The sequence below is a fragment of the Mytilus edulis genome, chromosome 8, assembly GCF_963676685.1.
Source record: "Mytilus edulis chromosome 8, xbMytEdul2.2, whole genome shotgun sequence".
Lineage (NCBI taxonomy): Eukaryota > Metazoa > Mollusca > Bivalvia > Mytilida > Mytilidae > Mytilus > Mytilus edulis.
Window position 1 is genome coordinate 890,366 of NC_092351.1, and position 18,371 is coordinate 908,736.

General features: G+C 34.2%; 1 protein-coding gene across 1 annotated transcript; it reads right to left on the reverse strand.

The window, feature by feature from the left end:
- Nucleotides 1–5,435: 5,435 nt before the first annotated feature.
- Nucleotides 5,436–18,254, reverse strand: LOC139484548 (lipoyl synthase, mitochondrial-like). Its single transcript, XM_071268280.1, has 11 exons — nucleotides 18,127–18,254; nucleotides 14,516–14,748; nucleotides 13,651–13,744; nucleotides 12,250–12,330; nucleotides 11,275–11,431; nucleotides 10,406–10,463; nucleotides 9,615–9,743; nucleotides 8,889–9,034; nucleotides 7,535–7,605; nucleotides 6,863–6,974; nucleotides 5,436–6,402 (listed from the first exon to the last, which is right to left on the reverse strand). Exons 1-11 carry the CDS (start codon nucleotides 18,193–18,195, stop codon nucleotides 6,329–6,331), a joined length of 1,224 nt encoding a protein of 407 aa, XP_071124381.1. The 5' UTR covers nucleotides 18,196–18,254; the 3' UTR covers nucleotides 5,436–6,328.
- Between the last annotated feature and the right edge of the window lie 117 nt (nucleotides 18,255–18,371).

Here is an 18,371-nt window from a genome sequence, read left to right on the forward strand (position 1 = left end):
ATTCTAATCCTCATCATGTGACACTGGTCTTGTTGCTCATAAAAGTACAAACCCGCTGATGATTCTAATTCTGTAAGTCATTTTGGGGGGAATGAGACAGGGTGTTGTAGTTACAACGATTGGAACAGTATCCGTCGTCATTCTTGAAACAGACATTACATTAAGGTCAACCAACTTGTAATAGCGTCCATAAAACTTATAAAGGGTTGATTTCGACTTCTCTATTTAAAACTCCTGGTTCACCAACTTCCTAATGAGAAGCAACCCTTAATCAAGGAAATAAAGCCCTGGAATATCGTATCAACTGGGAGAAATATACTCCGTCTGCAGTGATGAAAATTTTCAACTTAGTCATGCCATGGTCATCGTCATTATACATCATCAACTCTACATGACGTCTCTATAAAGAAACTGTCACTGATATACGTATCATACTGTTGTATAAAATCCAACCAGGCCAAATTGCTGACACATTTTTTCTAGAATTATGTCCCGTACACATTTACAGCATTTCTTGGGGGAGTCTTGACACGAGGTTACAATCCTTATTGCTGCACGAACGAGCTGCCCAGATTAGACTTTCATTGTCATCTTCTCCATCTTTTAGGGATTTTCCAGCACTTACATCATTTCCACCAACTTGAAGAATGATGTTCTTATATGTTCTTAAATTCATTTTCTTAATTTCGCTAGTGATCCTATCAATGTTGGCACCTCTGAATATTCTTCTTCTTCCAATACAGTACAGTCCTCTAGTTGAGTATTATCGCACTATTGCCAATGCTGGGTGTGACAACAAAGGTGCAAGAAAATATTTACAGGTGCAAGTTAAAAACAGTCTGATGGTGCGATTAAGGGATACTGCAGCTCAGTACCCCCTGCTTGAAAGCATCTAGTGAGGTACTGTCCACCAAAGGTTGTGGGAGGCTGTTCCATATTCTTATGCTGTCTGGGAAGAAGGAATGCCTGTAAGTTGAAGTTCTAGCATACGGTACGAGAAATCGTGTTGTGTGTCCTCTTGCTACGGATGATGTTGTGTGTAGCTCTTGCGTTGGTATTGCTACAAGGCCATTTACTATCCTGTACATCATTACTGCTTTGCAGTTGGCCCTCCTCTCGGCTAGTGGTTGCCACTGTAGAGTTTTTAGCATTGATGTTACACTGCTGGTTTGTTGGTAGTTGTTCAATACAAACCGGGCTGATCTTCTTTGCACACTTTCTAATTTCTGTATGTTAAGGTTGGTGAACGGGTCCCAGACTGAGCATGCATACTCAAGCAATGGTTTTACTAGCGTTGTGTAGCATACAGCTTTTGTTTGTTGGGGACAGTGCTGAAGATTTCTTTGGATGAAGGCCCTGGTTGAATTAGCCTTTTTAGCTATACTCTCTATGTAGGTGTTCCAATTAATAGTTTTGTGGATTGTGACGCCTAGATATTTTGCTGAGTCAACCAGTTCTAAATTGTGCCCATGAATGTTGTAGCTTGTTAGATGTGGTTTGCGCTTGTTGGTAACGCGTAGCAGTTGGCATTTGCTGGGATGGAATTCCATTTGCCAATCAGATTCCCATCTGAGCAAGTTGTTCATGTCTTCTTGTAGTAGCTTCGAGTCTGCATCATTTTGGATCCTTCTGTACAGTACGCAGTCATCAGCAAATAGACGGACTGTTGATGACTGAACATAGTCTGGTAGGTCGTTGATGAATAGAAGGAACATGAGTGGTCCAAGTACGCTCCCCTGTGGTACCCCTGATTGGACTGGTGCAGTGTGAGATGTTTTACCATCCACAACGACTTTTTGATTTCTGGAGCTTAGGAAGTCCCTGATCCATAGGAGTGTTGGCCCGCTTATACCATAGTACTCTGCTTTGTACAAAAGTCTCTCGTGGGGGACTTTATCGAATGCCTTGGAAAAATCAAGCAAAATAAGGTCAATTTGTGCACCGAGATCTATGTTTTTAGCCAGGTCCTGTATTGTAAGGATAAGTTGTGACTCGCAGGAACGGTTCTTTCTGAATCCATGTTGAGCGTCGTTTAGGATGCCGTGGATATCAAGATGTTTTGCAACACTACTGCATATTATGTGCTCTAGGATCTTGCATGTGACAACAGTCAATGAAACTGGGCGGTAGTTACTGGCACGTGATTTATCTCCTTTCTTAAAAATTGGAACCACAAAGGCTTCTTTCCATTCAGGTGGTATGGTGCCTTGATTTATTGATGCTTGAAAGAAAGTGGTAAATGTTTCTGCTAGGTATGGTGCAAGCTCTTTGAGTAGTCTTGTCGGGATCTCATCTGGACCAGCTGCTTTGTGGATGTTCAAATTGCTTAGCAGTTTTTGTACGCCATTTTCAGTTACATGTATTCTGTTCATTGTTGGATGTGGACTCTTTCCTTTATTCGGTATGGTTTTGATATCCTCACTGGTGTTGAATACAGATGAAAATTGGTCATTCTTATATATCTGTTTTAGACAGGTCTATTATGTGTTTGATAAATATTGTACATGTACATTGAACTATCTTGACTAGACGATTGTGTTAATATCTTTTATGTTTGCTTTCTTATTATTATATTTTACTTGTGTTGTATATGAGAGCCACAGGGAAGATTAGTAATTGTAACTAACTGTGTTTACCCTCTTTACACAAAGAATTTATTATTATTATTAATGCCATTGACACAAAAGCCGTTAGGTATTCATCACATTCGCCAGACACGTTATTCGTGACCCCTTTCAATATGTTATTCTCTGTTTAGTCTATATTTCGGAAACCACTGTTACAAACCCTCATTCTCATGAAATAAAGACAACAGTAATATATCGCTGTTCAAAATTCATAAATCAATTTAAAAAAAAAAATCCGGGTTACAAACTAAAACTGAGGGAAACACATCAAATGTAAGAGGAGATATAATAACTTACAATTATCATTTCGGATATTGCTAGTCACTGCAGACTATTCAAACCAGTACGCATTGGAAAAGATGAGAAGGAGAAAATGTCTTTTCTTAATCTTTCCTTTCCCAACTAACTTGTCTCGATGGCGTCAACTTGGGCAACATCCTTCATGATAAATTAATTTAATCGAAAATACCTCCCTATTTTAAAGATCAGTCTGTACCAATAATTTTTATACCTATACCAAACCAATTGCAACTAAGATTCCAATTACAAACACATTTTGCAGGATCTCAATATTGACGACTTCACCTGTGCTGCTAGTTCCCAATTCACATATAATCCAGCTGGTCACATTATTACCGGCGACCTTAACATTATCAATAACACTTTCCCGCGAATATGTTATTGACAGTTCACTTAGAAACTCAACATATACCCCCATGACACTTACCAAAGAGGAAATCTTAAAACTTAAATTACATAATTGTCCTTAATACAACGGTATATTTCTTGGTCTTCCAAGTGCTCCACAAAACCTCTCACTACGCTATTAACATTAATTTTATCATTAATCAAAGCCGGGCTTCAAAGTTATCTGGAAACTGCCTATTCTAGAGGTGACGTGAATCAAAGTACTAAAACTATCCAAAGATCTTTAAGACTTCACACAGGATAAGACTCTTCCATCTTGCAATAGTATTAAAACATTTGACTTTTCTACACTTATTCTTCATTCCAAACTAAGACAAATTGAAAGTGTTGATATTGCTATCATGTTTCATAAAAAAGAATGGCCAATGTAGATACAAATCAAATCAAATCAATTTTTATTTATTGTTGATACAATATAAACAAAGTAACACAGGCTCTAGTTAGATTGTATTTATTCTAGTGAGTATCTTGTCTAAGGGAGGGGTAGAATCGTTTTTGTAAAGATTCCATCCGATTCAAACAAAAATTATATGAAACTGACATCATCAAGATGCTTGATTTCATGATTGACAACATATTTTATATGTTTGGATGACATGTTTTTCAACAAACCATCGACATTTCTATGGGAACCAATTGTACCCCTCTTCTTGCCGACTAGGTTCCTTTATTCTTATGAGGCTGACTTCATACAGGAACTTCTTAGTAAAGACAAGAAGTGAGCAGTGTCCTTTAACTTTACTATCCGCTATATAGATGATGTTCTCCAATAAATTCAAAATTTGGTGACTTTGTTGACCCGAGGGTTTAACTAGCCCAGTAGTCAACATGAATATCAATAATGTGGAAATTTTTATAAATTTCCTACAAAACTTTGAATTTTTCTAAAAACTAAGGATTTTCTTATCCCAGGCATAGATTACCTTAGATGTATTTGGCACAACTTTTTGGAATTTTGGATCCTCATTGCTCTTCAACTTTGTACTTTTTTAGCTTTATATATAGATTGATATGAGCGTCACTGATGAGTCTTATGTAGAAGAAACGCACGTCTGGCGTACTAAATTTTAATCCTGGTACCTTTGATAATTATTGAATGCATCTATCCCATTGAACTAGAGATATAAGATGCAGCAGACACAGTTAAGTTCGCCTCATAACTTGACTTACATCTAGAAATTGACAATGAGGGTCGGTTGAAAACAAAACTTTAAAAGAGATGTCAGCTTCCCAATTGTGAACCTTCCATTTCTATGTAGCAACATTCAAGCAGCACCTGCATACGGAGTATATATCTCCAAATTGATACGATATTCCTGGGGTTGTATTTCCTATAGTAATTTCCTTGATAGAGGGTTGCTGCTCACAAGGAAGCTATTAAACAAAGAGTTCCAAATGGTGAAGTTGAAATGATCCCTTTATAAATTTTCAGACGCCATCACAATTTAGTTGACTGTTACGGAATATCTGTTTCAAAGATGATAACAGATATGTTCCTTATGTCGTAACTGCAATTCCTGTTCCCTTTTCACAAATATGACCTACCAAAATTAAACTATTTACTGAGTTTGTAATAATATGAGCAACACAACAGGTGCCACATGTGGAGCAGGATCTGATTACTCTTTCGCAGCACCCATGACCACCCACAGGTTTTGGTGGTGTTGTGTTGCTAAGTCTTTAGATTTCTATTTTTTGTCTTGTATACTATTATTTGTTTGTTTGCCTTTCTTATTTTTAGCCATGGTGTTGTCATCGATCTATGAGTTAGAATGTCCCTCTGGCATCTTTCCCCCTCTTGTATACTTATTTCATCTAAGAACTTGGTGTGTAAACATTTTGCTCTCATTAAGGAGAGAAATCTATCATTTTACAATCTTATAAATTGAGAAATTTATGCCCAACTTAATGTTGCATTTGATAAAAAAAAAAAAAAAAAGGTAGATTAACTATTAGATATCAGATTTTAGGTAATGTTACACACACATAATGCCATCTCCTCAGTAATAAAAACATCACAATGAGACTGGAATCTTAAGAACTTTATATTAATCTTCCTTCAATAACCATTTTAGTATATCAGAAATAGTAATTAGCTAATCATGTTATATTATTTTTATTTCATATTCAATAACATTAAATACAAAAGAGATTACAATTTGTAAAGGTTTCATTAAAGAAACAAAAACCAGTAAATATACATAATAGCAATGCATATTAAATCAATACATTTAAGGAGATACAAAATAACAGATTTATAAATTATGTTTCAATATACCATTTTATAAAGGGTAGCTGTCCATGTTAAATTGTCTTCCCCTCTGTGCGCCTTACATATACTGTAAACTCACAAATTAGTTTGGCATTTATTATAGCCAATGTTAAAAAAGGCACAATAATGTGATATTAGTTATTGGGATTTCAGGAAATAGTGCATATACATAATTTTACAAAGTTCTAACTATTTTTAAACCTATCCTATCACATTTTTTAAGAAAAAAATAAAACATGGCAAAAGTAATTGATTTTCCAGTAGGGTCGACTCATTTGAACTTTTCAGATCTGTAAAACAAACTCCTTCTTTACATATTACCTAATGACTTTATCTGATTGATTATCCATTATTGTGAATAAAATGATATTTCTAACGAGTTAAATAATCCTCAACATGAAAATAAGGAGATGTGGTATGATTGCAAATGAGACAACTATCCACCAAAAGTTTAAAGGAAGCAGATGCAACACAATCATACAATCTACTCAAAATTTAAACAGACAGCAAATAACAATACAGTACCATTGATAACAGACAATAAAACAAATCTTTAAAAGTAGAACATTTATGTTTTATAACCATACAAGACAATTCTTAAGTTTTTCAAGATTCAACAACTTTGACAAGGCAAAACAGATTTGAGTAGATGCTGGAAAGTTTAACCTGCCCATACTTTACTACTGAGATTTATTTTTATTTAAATTAAAGTCATCATTCATTAACATTGTATCTTTGTTTCTTCTTCCTCTGGCTTCTGTCTATTTTTAACTATATTCGTCAAGAAAAATTCACCTGAAATATATATATATATATTCTTCTTTAGAACAAATTCTATTGACTAAATTTGAATATAAGATGCGGTGTATACATCAAAGGGACAGAAACTATTTACACAAATAACTGTTTTCTGTAAAAAAAAAATAAGTTGACAACTGTATATGAACTACTCTTTAAACATTTATTGTCATTCAACTATAAACAGAAAAAGGTTTTTGAAACTCCTTAGAATACAATGTACAGAATAAAAGAAATGTGATTACAAAGTCATTGTTAACAAAGTCATCTCACATATTTATGTTATTGATTCAAACTGTACATATTCAAATCTCTTCATCAGCTGAATTCCAGATAATTTATGTACCCACTTAAAAAGATCCAAGCATGCTCAGAACTTCCTTATAAGATAAATCTACCATCCCTTATATCTAGAAAACATTTCAAAACTAAGTTGAGTTAATCAGTGTAAACCTACCTGCTTTATATGAAGATCTTACTAGAGGCCCACTTGCTGTATATAGGAATCCCATTTTATTACCCATTTCTTCCCATCTTTTAAATCTATCTGGATGGACATATTCCTTCACCTGAAATATAAATAAGAAGATGTGGTATGAGTACAAATGTTTACATTGCTCTGTTGGAAATTTAAATAACAATAATCAATAAGTGATTGAAAAATGCCCAGCTTTTTGTTTGGAAGTACTTGTTCTCCGGAATATGAATGCATGGTCTCAGGAATTCTATTGGTTAATGGGAGTTTAAATTAATGCTTTCAAGTGAATAAATTGTGAATTTTAAATACAAGATTTAATTAATTAATTGACATGTGTTACTGCAAATGAGCTGTCTACCCTACCAGGCAGGGTATTTTTACCCTGGCATTCTTTGTAATTAAATTAATGAATTTTGATTCTCTCATTAACAAGAATTATGAGTTTTTGTTTTCTTGAAATTAAACAAAGATTCCATCAAGAAAATGTTCACATAAAAATGTGTCATATCTATTCTATTCTCCACTTTCTCCCACCCCCCCCCCCCCCCATTTAACCCTCTGTACTTCCTCTATCAATCCCACATATATAGCATAATTCTGCTTTGAGGTGTCTTTTTTTTTCTGCGTATACTGCCCTAAAGTTATACAAACCTTAAGATGTCTTTTAGTAGGCTGCATATACTGTCCTAAGGTTAAACAGTCTACATCTATCTTTCTTAAATCTGAAATACAGAATTTATATATTACTATTAATATTATTTATGTTCTTCTTCTAAATGATTCAGATCAGCATGCAGATTGGTGGAGCCTGTTTTGCTCAAAATAAATTGAATACAATGTAAAAGGTTGTTGGTGAAAAAGTGACATTGATATTCTACATATTTTCACACTTCAAATTTTTCTCTGTTTAGAATGGTTTTCAAGATATTAAACTTTTTTTACATTTTTATCTGTTGTTTTATTTATAGCCATGGAGGCCATGTATGTTGACTGGCTGACAAAAACTCTTCAAACTTTATACTAGATACTCTAAAGATCATTGTCCACAAGTTTGATGTAATCAGCTCAGTTATTTCAGTCTCAGGATGAGAAGTTTGACAAGAGGCTGTCTGAGTGACAGCAAACCATATTTTGAACATTTATTTGTGTCCTGGCATTTTTCAATATCACAAGAATAATAATTAATAACTAATGAAGCCAAGTGATGGCAGGAGCTCTCCTAGTTTTATTACATTCTTGAAAACCTAGTACAAAATTTTTAGACAGATATATAAATAACACAGAGGAAAACAAGAATGTGTCCCCAGTACACAGATGCCCCATCCGCACTATCATTTTCTATGTTTAATGGACCATGAAAATGGAGGAAAATCTCTAATTTGGCATTAAAATTAGAAAGATCATATCATAGGGAACATGTGTATTTGGTTTTAAGTTGATTGGACTTCAACTTCATCAAAAACTAACTCGACCAAAAACTTTAACCTGGGACGAACGGACAGACGGACGTACAGACCAGAAAACATAATGCCCACAAATGGGGCATAATAAATGGGGCATAAAAACAGACCCTATAAATTAAATATGATAAGGCAAAAAATAGTCTTGTTATTTGACAAAAAAGTCTACAGTGTCATCACATACAACTTCCATATAAAATTTTTCTGACCTTTGTGAAATGATTTTAATATAAAAGGTACCTCACGCATGAAGAACGGGTATGCAATTTTTGTTGTGTACAATTATCATGTGTAAAGTTTGGTATTTTTCTTACAATATGCTGAGATTTTTCTTATATGAAAAACAAAATTGGGTTGAAGACAAGATATGAACCTAATGAAAACAATAAGGCCATTCAACTATGTAATGTTAATCATGACAATACTCTTTTCAAAGCCAGTAATAAGTTAACAGAAGAATTATTAAACCAATTCCTTTGTATAACATATTAATATCGATGTTTCATCATCGAATCACAGACACACAGAACACTCATCTTTCTTACCTTCCATAGTTTTATATATCTGGTCTTCTGTCTCTCCAAGTCCCACCATTATAGAGGTTTTTGTCACCATATCAGGTTTATATTTCTTCACATGTTCTAACACACCCATAGATTGCTTGTAATTAGCTCTTGGGTCTCGAACCAGCCTACAAGAATGCACATATTAATTTAAAATAGGCCAAATTAAACAAATTCCTAGATTTTATCCCCATCTTATTATCTAAAATTATTTTTTATTTAGCCTAAAATTCTTCATCTTTATATAATTATTAACATTTTGGAAATTGACTAACATATTTTTAAACTTCATTGAACTGCCAACCTTTTTGACACCTTGAGTTCTCTTTTTCTTTTTGGTGCTTTAAGTTGCTCAAGAACCAGTTGTATGTGATGTTTTTTGAGGACAGGTTCTCTTTTAAGTCAGATTGGACCTTCAGGTTTCTTTGACCTTGTAATTTGAAACAAACCATTTCTTTCAATAAAAATTTAGCCAGGAACACTTTTCTTTTCAGTGTTGAGTGTTAGCACTGCCAACACAAAAATAGTTAAACGCCAATCAATAGTGGCTGCTTTGTTGTAGGCTGATAATTATACCAGTTACTTTATGTTTATATATTATCTGGTTCCTATATAGGACTTGTTATGTACAATTCCTTATATATGTAGTCAAGTCTTGGGAAATCCTTAACATGGAATACTTAATGTCCTAACAGTTTATATCTTTACCATTGCAGTTCTTCAATAGTTTCTATATTATGAGCATACACATCTAATCCAGAATCTGTTATAGTCTCTACACAGTTTAAATCTCCTCTAAAGTCAGGTGTCAAACATTCTACAAGTATTGAGGGCTGTCTGAAACATAAAATATACAGTGTGAATCTCCACTAAAGTCTGATGTCAAACATTCTACAAGTATGGAAGGCTGTCTGAAACATAAAATATACAGTGTTAATCTCCACTTAAGTCTGATGTCAAACATTCTACAAGTATGGAGGGCTGTTTGAAACATAAAACAAACAGTGTAAATATCCCTAAAGTCTTATATTAAACATTCTACAAGTATGGAGGGCAGTCTGAAACATAAAATATACAGTGTAAATTTCCACTAAAGTCTGGTGTTAAACATTCTACAAGTATGGAGGCCTGTCTGAAACATTAAACAAACAGTGTGAATCTCCACTAAAGTCTGGTGTTATACATTCTACAAGTATGGAGGGCTGTCTAAAACATAAAACAAACAGTGTAAATCATCTCTACAAGTATGGAGGGCTGTCTTAAATGTTATACTGTTAATTGATTTATTTTCTTGTACAAATATTTTATGGACCAAGCAAAACTTGTATTAAGAGAATATCTGATTTCCTGGTTTTGCCAAAGTTTGCACGCAAACCTATAATTATTTTAATTCGTTAAAGATTTAAATTCTTTTTCTTACCTATATCCATGTTATTCATGAACAGTAATATTTTGAAGATGTCTAACTATATATTTTCTTTAACAATATATCACCATACCTTTTTTTTAATTCTTTGACAGTTTCTGCAAAATGTGATGCACCACCATCAGGCATATCTGTAAAGGGAGATAAATCATGAAAAATAATATAAAATCAATCAATCAATCAAGTTCAAATAGGACTGAGTGTGTTCAATTTTTATACTTCTGGTAAATGTACAGCAAAAGTGGTCTCAAAATTTCTCAAATTCTTCAAAACTAGAAATACCATTGATGATACCATAACATAGTGTGGTAATGATGTTTGGAAACTTTGCATATATCCTGTATAAATGTTCATTTAGCTTAAACTTTTACATGAATACAGTAGCTTGCTGATGACATTAAAATATCCAGTGTCATCATCCAAGATTCTTTTCAGTAAAAAGCAAAATAACTTAAAGGAAAATTCAAAACCGAAAGACTCTTATCAAATGGCAAAATCAAAAGCTCAAACACATGTTACATTTTTAACAGAAGTTCCCTTTATACAACTGTCTTCTGTCTTCTTATAAGTTTGTTTTGTTTAAAAATATTGTTTTATAATTTGCTTGTGTACAATGGATACAGGAAAGTTGAAATTATTTATTGCTATATATCTTAAACATTTACTTATGATAATATATATTAATAATTTGGATCTCATATGATTGTTCTTGATTTCATAATTATGGCTATATAGGAACTTTTGTTTTGTGTGTCTGTCTGGTTTCTTAATCATTGATAATAGACATTGGGAATTTGTCACCATTTTGTTTGGGAATTTTATTGATGACATCTGATGATTTTTATTTTTGACTTATTTGTGTTGTTTAATTGCTCTCCATGGATGTTTTATCAATATAAAATATACTGCTCTTATAAATAAGTACATAGTTTGTATACCCACCATCTCTATCTACAGAAGTTAAGACGACATAATCCAGTCCCCATGACACTATCGCCTTGGCTGTATTGACAGGCTCCATTGGATCTGGAGGGGGCGGACTCTTCGCTGTCTTTACAGAACAGAAACGACATCCTCTTGTACAGGTATCTCCTAATACCTAATAACAATAAAAGTATCATGAACAGAAGTTTAAAATCAATATCTAACATTTATAATGATAAAAATAAAAAATCTACAGAATCACAAAAATTTGGTTGAGAAATAAAATTTACATGAAGTACTACTTTTTCCAATGTTATTTGAACAAACAAGGGAGAAAACTGATTGATATTTGAGTCTTAGATACATGATATTTTATCAGTTGTTATTGATTTTGAACTAGCTTTTGGCCTTTTCAAGTACTTTTAGATATGAACTGTATGTCTTTAATATTTATGTAAGTTGTTTTTGTGATGATTTAAATTGATCTACTGAGCTTAGCCCTTTTCAACTGATTTTTATAATTTGCTTTTATGCTATACTGTTACAACACTGCAATAGGTAAGGAGGAGAGTGTCTGTTCCAAGTCAGGGGCCTTTTATTCAGTGGCTGTAGTTTGTTGCTGTATATCATATATGTTTAAATATATATTGTTTTGTTCATAAATCAGGCTGTTAGTTTTCTTGTTTTTAATCTTTTACATTTGTCATTTTGAGTATTTTATACATGAAGCTTGCTATACAGTATAGATTTTGCTCATTGTTCATAGCAGTATAGTATGGCATTGAGTCTTGGGTGGTTGTCTCATTGACAAATCGAACAAAGTTTATACTACTGTCTCCTGATTCCCTTGTTAAACAGTTTTTAGTCTGGAACAGGTTTTTACAAAGTGTACATAAAAACATTGTTTATATTGTTATCAGGTACTTAGATAAACTACTATCAATTTATCAAGAAATTTTGTTTGTTGCAGTAGAAAAAATTATTATAGTATACCATTATAGTAGCCGTGGCAGTACCATTGTCACCACCCCCCCAACATTCTCCTATATTGGGACACTTTGCTTCTTCGCAAACCTAAAATAAAACATCATTCCATTATTTCAGTCATTTATACTGGAACTTCAACTTCAATATCAAGGGAATTAATTCAGTTTCAAGAAAATATCAATAAGTTGTTTGTCTATTCCGAGACTTAATGTTTATTATTAATATTAATGCAATCTTATTGTAAACAATTTTTTAAGATGTGAAGTCAAATTAAGGAATAACAGTACTGTCGTTGAAGAGTTGCCACCGTCAATTGTAGATTTGACGGTCGCAAATGCAGTTTTACTGGCGACGCGTAGCGGAGACAGTAAAACGGAGATTTGCAACTGTCAAATCAAAATTGACGGTGGCAACTTTTCAACGACAGTACTGTTATTCCGATTCTAATGCATTTCAAAAAAAAATAATACGATAAAACTTGGAAAAATATCTAAATTAGACAAATAAAAAAAATCCGCGACACTTCATGAATGATTTTGGTGCAAAGACGTCATGGGTAAACGTGACGTCAGACAAATGAAAACTTACAAACTGGAGGTTATTACGTTACCCGTACGCTTCAAATTCAGTTAAAATAACTTTAAAACTGCGAATTCGAGGTAGGTGTTGTTTCATTTTTGGATTATATAGTAGTAATCGAACATGTGTTGATTCAACCATTTCAAAATGGTTGTCCCTCCTTAGTTACGCCTGGTCAACTGTGAATTTGACGGCAACTTTTAGCCAATGAAAAAAAATGTTACATACAAATTGCATTAGAATCTTCAATTGACATGTCTTGATTCAACTGCTGGAATTCACATATGTTGGATAATACAATATAATCGACAATAAAACAACACCGTCCCAAAATATACCATTAATGAGATATTATTCAAATCTAAATCTAACATTTTAAGGAATAACCTTCACTTTAAGAGTTTTAGTTTTTGATATGTCTTGCTTATAGGCCTCAAATTGGTTATTCCTGAAGTTTCATAGAACAGATTTTATTTTAAAGTCTATACATTTGTGTATTGCATTGCCAAAGCCATTGGTATAGGAAAAACAGTACTGTAGTTTAAGGTCGCAAATATCTGTTTTATCCTCAACTGATATAGTTTATTGTTTAATGATATATATATGTAAAAGTCAGAATTTTTTTAATTTTCACCCTATTCCAATTGTGTATGAAATTTGACAGAGAGAGTTAAAATCTTGACACCCTGACATTGATACTTACAGTGTGTAAGTTTAGTTGTCTGAGGTCAGAGGTCAGTTTGTGGTAGTTTTCATCCTATCACAGTTGTGTATGATATTTTTTGATAGGACAGGTTAAAACCTTGACACCCTGACATTGATACTTACAGTGTGTAAGTTTAGTTGTCTCAGGTCAGAGGTCAGTTTGTGGTAGTTTTTACCAATTGGTATCTTTGTTTTGAGCCATGGTGGTAACCGCAACCTGAAATTAAAAGTTTGGGAATAATGTATAGCTATCTTTTAATTTAAGACACAAAAGTAGCATTAATTTGAAACATGATTAAACAATAAGTTGTAATTTGCTTTGTAGTGGTAGTAATCTAGTGTTACTTATATTTATTATTTGGACTGATGGACTCAAGTGAAGTGGATTCATTTTGTTGATTTATTGATAATCATACCACAGCTCCTTATCTTCATATTATGTTTAAAGAAAATGAGTAATTCATTTTAGGCAATATTAGGGAAGGTGTACTGACATAAGTAATTCAATTTAGTTCTTGTTTTTTTTACTTTTCACTACATTTTGTACTTCTAATTTAAGAATTTAATATCAGTTTTTTCTTCAAGGAACAATTTAAATTTGAAAGCTGAACAAAACAATTCTATCATTGTCTACAATTCTATCATTGTCTACAATTCTATCATTGTCTACAATTCTATCATCGTCTACAATTCTATCATTGTCTACAATTCTATCATTGTCTACAATTCTATCATCGTCTACAATTCTATCATCGTCTACAATTCTATCATCGTCTACAATTCTATCATCGTCTACAATTCTATCATCGTCTACAATTCTATCATTGTCTACAATTCTATCATTGTCTACAATTCTATCATTGTCTACAATTAGTTTTTTTATCTTTTCTTCTTCTATATTGATACAGGTAATCTTTAACAGATTCAGACTTTCTTATATAAATCTCCTAAAGTATGGTTATATACAATGACCGATAGTTTTGTTTACCGTTCTCCTTTTTTCCTTTTGATATTTTCTGGTTGCTCCTCCAGACTATCTTGTATAAACTCTCCCAAATCTGGACCATTGGCTATCTTGTCTTTCGTTTCTTGAGTAAGACTAGAATATTCTCTACTGTCAACAAGGGAATATTTCCCATTCTTTATATCACTATGGTTACGGAGATCACTACTAAGAACAGAGTACTGTCTATAGGTCAAGTTTTTGTTGTATTCTTCTATCTGAAATGAAAAGTAAATAACTATGCTAAATCGCTATGGAAACAGGTTTATGTTTTTGTTGTAATATACCATGTAAGCTCAAACAGGTATCAGTTTTTTCGTTCGCCCTGGGTCTGTTCACCCTGAGATAAATTCTGTTAGCAGTAGGGTCGTCCTCCTACTTTTTTTCAAAAATATCAATATCAGAGAATTTATTATGTCTGTCAATATTTACACTGTAGGGTATTAAAGTTTAATAAACTTTATCATATATTAACATGGAGTAAGTTCTAGAAATTCATGAAAACAAATGCAAACAGGTTTTACAGAAAACAGATACTATGACATATTACAGCTGACCAAGTATCAACTATTAAAAGGAAGCAATTCTGTCACACTATTTTCAGGATCACTTAATAATAATATGTTCAATGAATATATACATGAAATAGTTCTTTGCCAGACATGAAACAGAAAGAGGAAGGAACTGTGAAACATTAAACAATAATGCCCCAGTCACACTAGTCCACGATCGCACCACACTCTCCTCGATCTAAAATAATTTCAGATCGTGGTGAAGTTTGTGTATGAGTGGCATGCAAATGTAGATTTTTGTTGTTTTCACGATGCTACTATGTCCTCATCATTACGCTTCTACAGCAATCCCACTATGATTATACTACCTTCTCACCAAGCTTATTCTGGGACCTCACTATCTGTATCTGTGTAAGGAATTCCCTCCTTTAAAGGAGCACTTCTTTTCAGAATCGGTTAAAAAGTTCACAATATATATTTACAGGGGTCTTCGGTATTCAAGAAAAGCAAAAATCTACGCCCGTGGGGTGAATGTTGGCTACATTCAATGGCCCTTTCGTTTGTTTGACGGTAGAGCTTCCAAAAGTTCATTTCTTTTGGTATGTAAAGCATAGCACAGTTTTCTATTTATATACTCTACTTTGAAGCAGTTGTCCATACATTTGCATCTACAGCCACATGCGCATAATAATCTACTTGGATGACTATGACTATGAATATCACTACGCTCATCACTTTCTCACTACGTTGATACCCCATTTTATCCAATTGCAACACGATCTTACCAGGGCCTAAACTAATGTATTGTTTGTTTCCCCAATCGTGACCCTTCCATGCCAGGTGTGGGTAGAAAGGTAGGGAAATAATTTTATTTTTCCAAAAAGCTGGAACAATATCAGTCCATCTGGCACCACACTTCTGCAATTATAGCATGCACTTACCACAATCTGCTACTATCTTACCACATTCATACCACGATCTTATTACACTCTCAGCAATAACATCAACATCATGTTTCATATAAATACTGTTCCATTCCTTCTAATTGTCATAAACACGTAGAATTCTTGAAAACAACACAGGCATGCCACCAAAATCTATTAGAACTCGTTGGCATGGTGGTAGGGGTAGAGGGGCCTCTGATACAAATCCTGATCCATTATGTCACGGAATAGAAGTTCCTTCATAACAAATGGAATCAGTATTGTGGAATATTATTTCCACTGGAAGAAATATTACAGCAAATGTTCCTACTGGAATAAATGGTATAGGAACAGATATTATGACATTGTTTATGACAAAGTTTCCATTGGAACTTCTATTAGCCCCATTAGGTGGAACAAATATACGTTTACACCACTACTGTACCACGACCTTACTGAGATCTACACAATCACACTATGATTGTCAAAATTAGCATTTTTTTCAGAGATTGTAGTGCGATTTTGGCTAAGTGTGACTGCGGTATATGTATGTATGTACGTAGATCCCTCCGTTTACGGAGCACCCCTCGAGAGCTGCGAGGGTACAGTGGAATCCGTGTACACTCCCTATCGGGATTAATGGAGATGTGTCACTAACGTATTTACAATGTTCAATATTTACAAGGACAATCCCCACCCAACACCAGGGAGTGTTAGGATCCATTATGTCACGGAATAGAAGTTCCTTCATAACAAATGGAATCAGTATTGTGGAATATTATTTCCACTGGAAGAAATATTACAGCAAATGTTCCTACTGGAATAAATGGTATAGGAACAGATATTATGACATTGTTTATGACAAAGTTTCCATTGGAACTTCTATTAGCCCCATTAGGTGGAACAAATATACGTTTACACCACTACTGTACCACGACCTTACTGAGATCTACACAATCACACTATGATTGTCAAAATTAGCATTTTTTTCAGAGATTGTAGTGCGATTTTGGCTAAGTGTGACTGCGGTATATGTATGTATGTACGTAGATCCCTCCGTTTACGGAGCACCCCTCGAGAGCTGCGAGGGTACAGTGGAATCCGTGTACACTCCCTATCGGGATTAATGGAGATGTGTCACTAACGTATTTACAATGTTCAATATTTACAAGGACAATCCCCACCCAACACCAGGGAGTGTTAGGATCCATTATGTCACGGAATAGAAGTTCCTTCATAACAAATGGAATCAGTATTGTGGAATATTATTTCCACTGGAAGAAATATTACAGCAAATGTTCCTACTGGAATAAATGGTATAGGAACAGATATTATGACATTGTTTATGACAAAGTTTCCATTGGAACTTCTATTAGCCCCATTAGGTGGAACAAATATACGTTTACACCACTACTGTACCACGACCTTACTGAGATCTACACAATCACACTATGATTGTCAAAATTAGCATTTTTTTCAGAGATTGTAGTGCGATTTTGGCTAAGTGTGACTGCGGTATATGTATGTATGTACGTAGATCCCTCCGTTTACGGAGCACCCCTCGAGAGCTGCGAGGGTACAGTGGAATCCGTGTACACTCCCTATCGGGATTAATGGAGATGTGTCACTAACGTATTTACAATGTTCAATATTTACAAGGACAATCCCCACCCAACACCAGGGAGTGTTAGGACACCGGGCAGAGTCTGTTATTATGGTGGAGGAAGCCGAAGTACTCGGAGAGAACCACCGGGCTGCTCGGAGGGAACAGACAAACCGAAGAGATATCAGCAGATTGATCTCCAGGTCAAAGTCGGGAGCAACTTTGACCAACCGAGGCCCCCATAGTACCCATTCTAGTTTAAACTCCGGTACCAGAGATGTGTGTGAGAGGGTGAAAATCGCCCTTCTGATGTACTGATATGTTTAGCACCCCGAGTGAGAATCGAACTCGGGACCTTCAGCACTGTAGCCATCGGTCTTAACCACTAGACCACGATCTCACACGTATAAAGTAAAGGTAATGATGTCAATGATGGGGTACAGATGATGGATGACAGCTCTACTTTTTTCAGTCTATAAACATGATATAAAATTCTCATAGAAGTGATATAACAGACCTATAAATGTATGACAATAAAGATTTTCTGAGTTTGCTTACAGCTATAAGTAGTGGTTTCTTTAGTCTTGATGCAATAGAAATGAAACCCGACTTTGTTTTGGTAGCCATTTTAGGTCATTGACATTGACCTGTCAATGTTTTGTGCGTTTGTAACTACACTTTGGGCAACCTTGGGACAAAATCTTTAAAACAGATCTTCGGCACTCGCTGTTAAAAGTGACCATACAATTTACAGAAGAGCGATTATGTAGGTCGAAAAAAAGTTACGCAATGTCCTTCACGTC

Excerpts from the sequence above, each read along its gene's own strand:
- LOC139484548 (XM_071268280.1), bottom strand. The coding sequence starts at position 18,195 with ATGGCTACCAAAACAAAGTCGGGTTTCATTTCTATTGCATCAAGACTA. Across the intron at positions 13,745-14,515 it reads AAAAGGAAAAAAGGAGAACG|GTTGCGGTTACCACCATGGC; the intron begins GTAAACAAAACT and ends TTTTAATTTCAG. Across the intron at positions 10,464-11,274 it reads AACTTCTGTAGATAGAGATG|ATATGCCTGATGGTGGTGCA; the intron begins GTGGGTATACAA and ends CTCCCTTTACAG.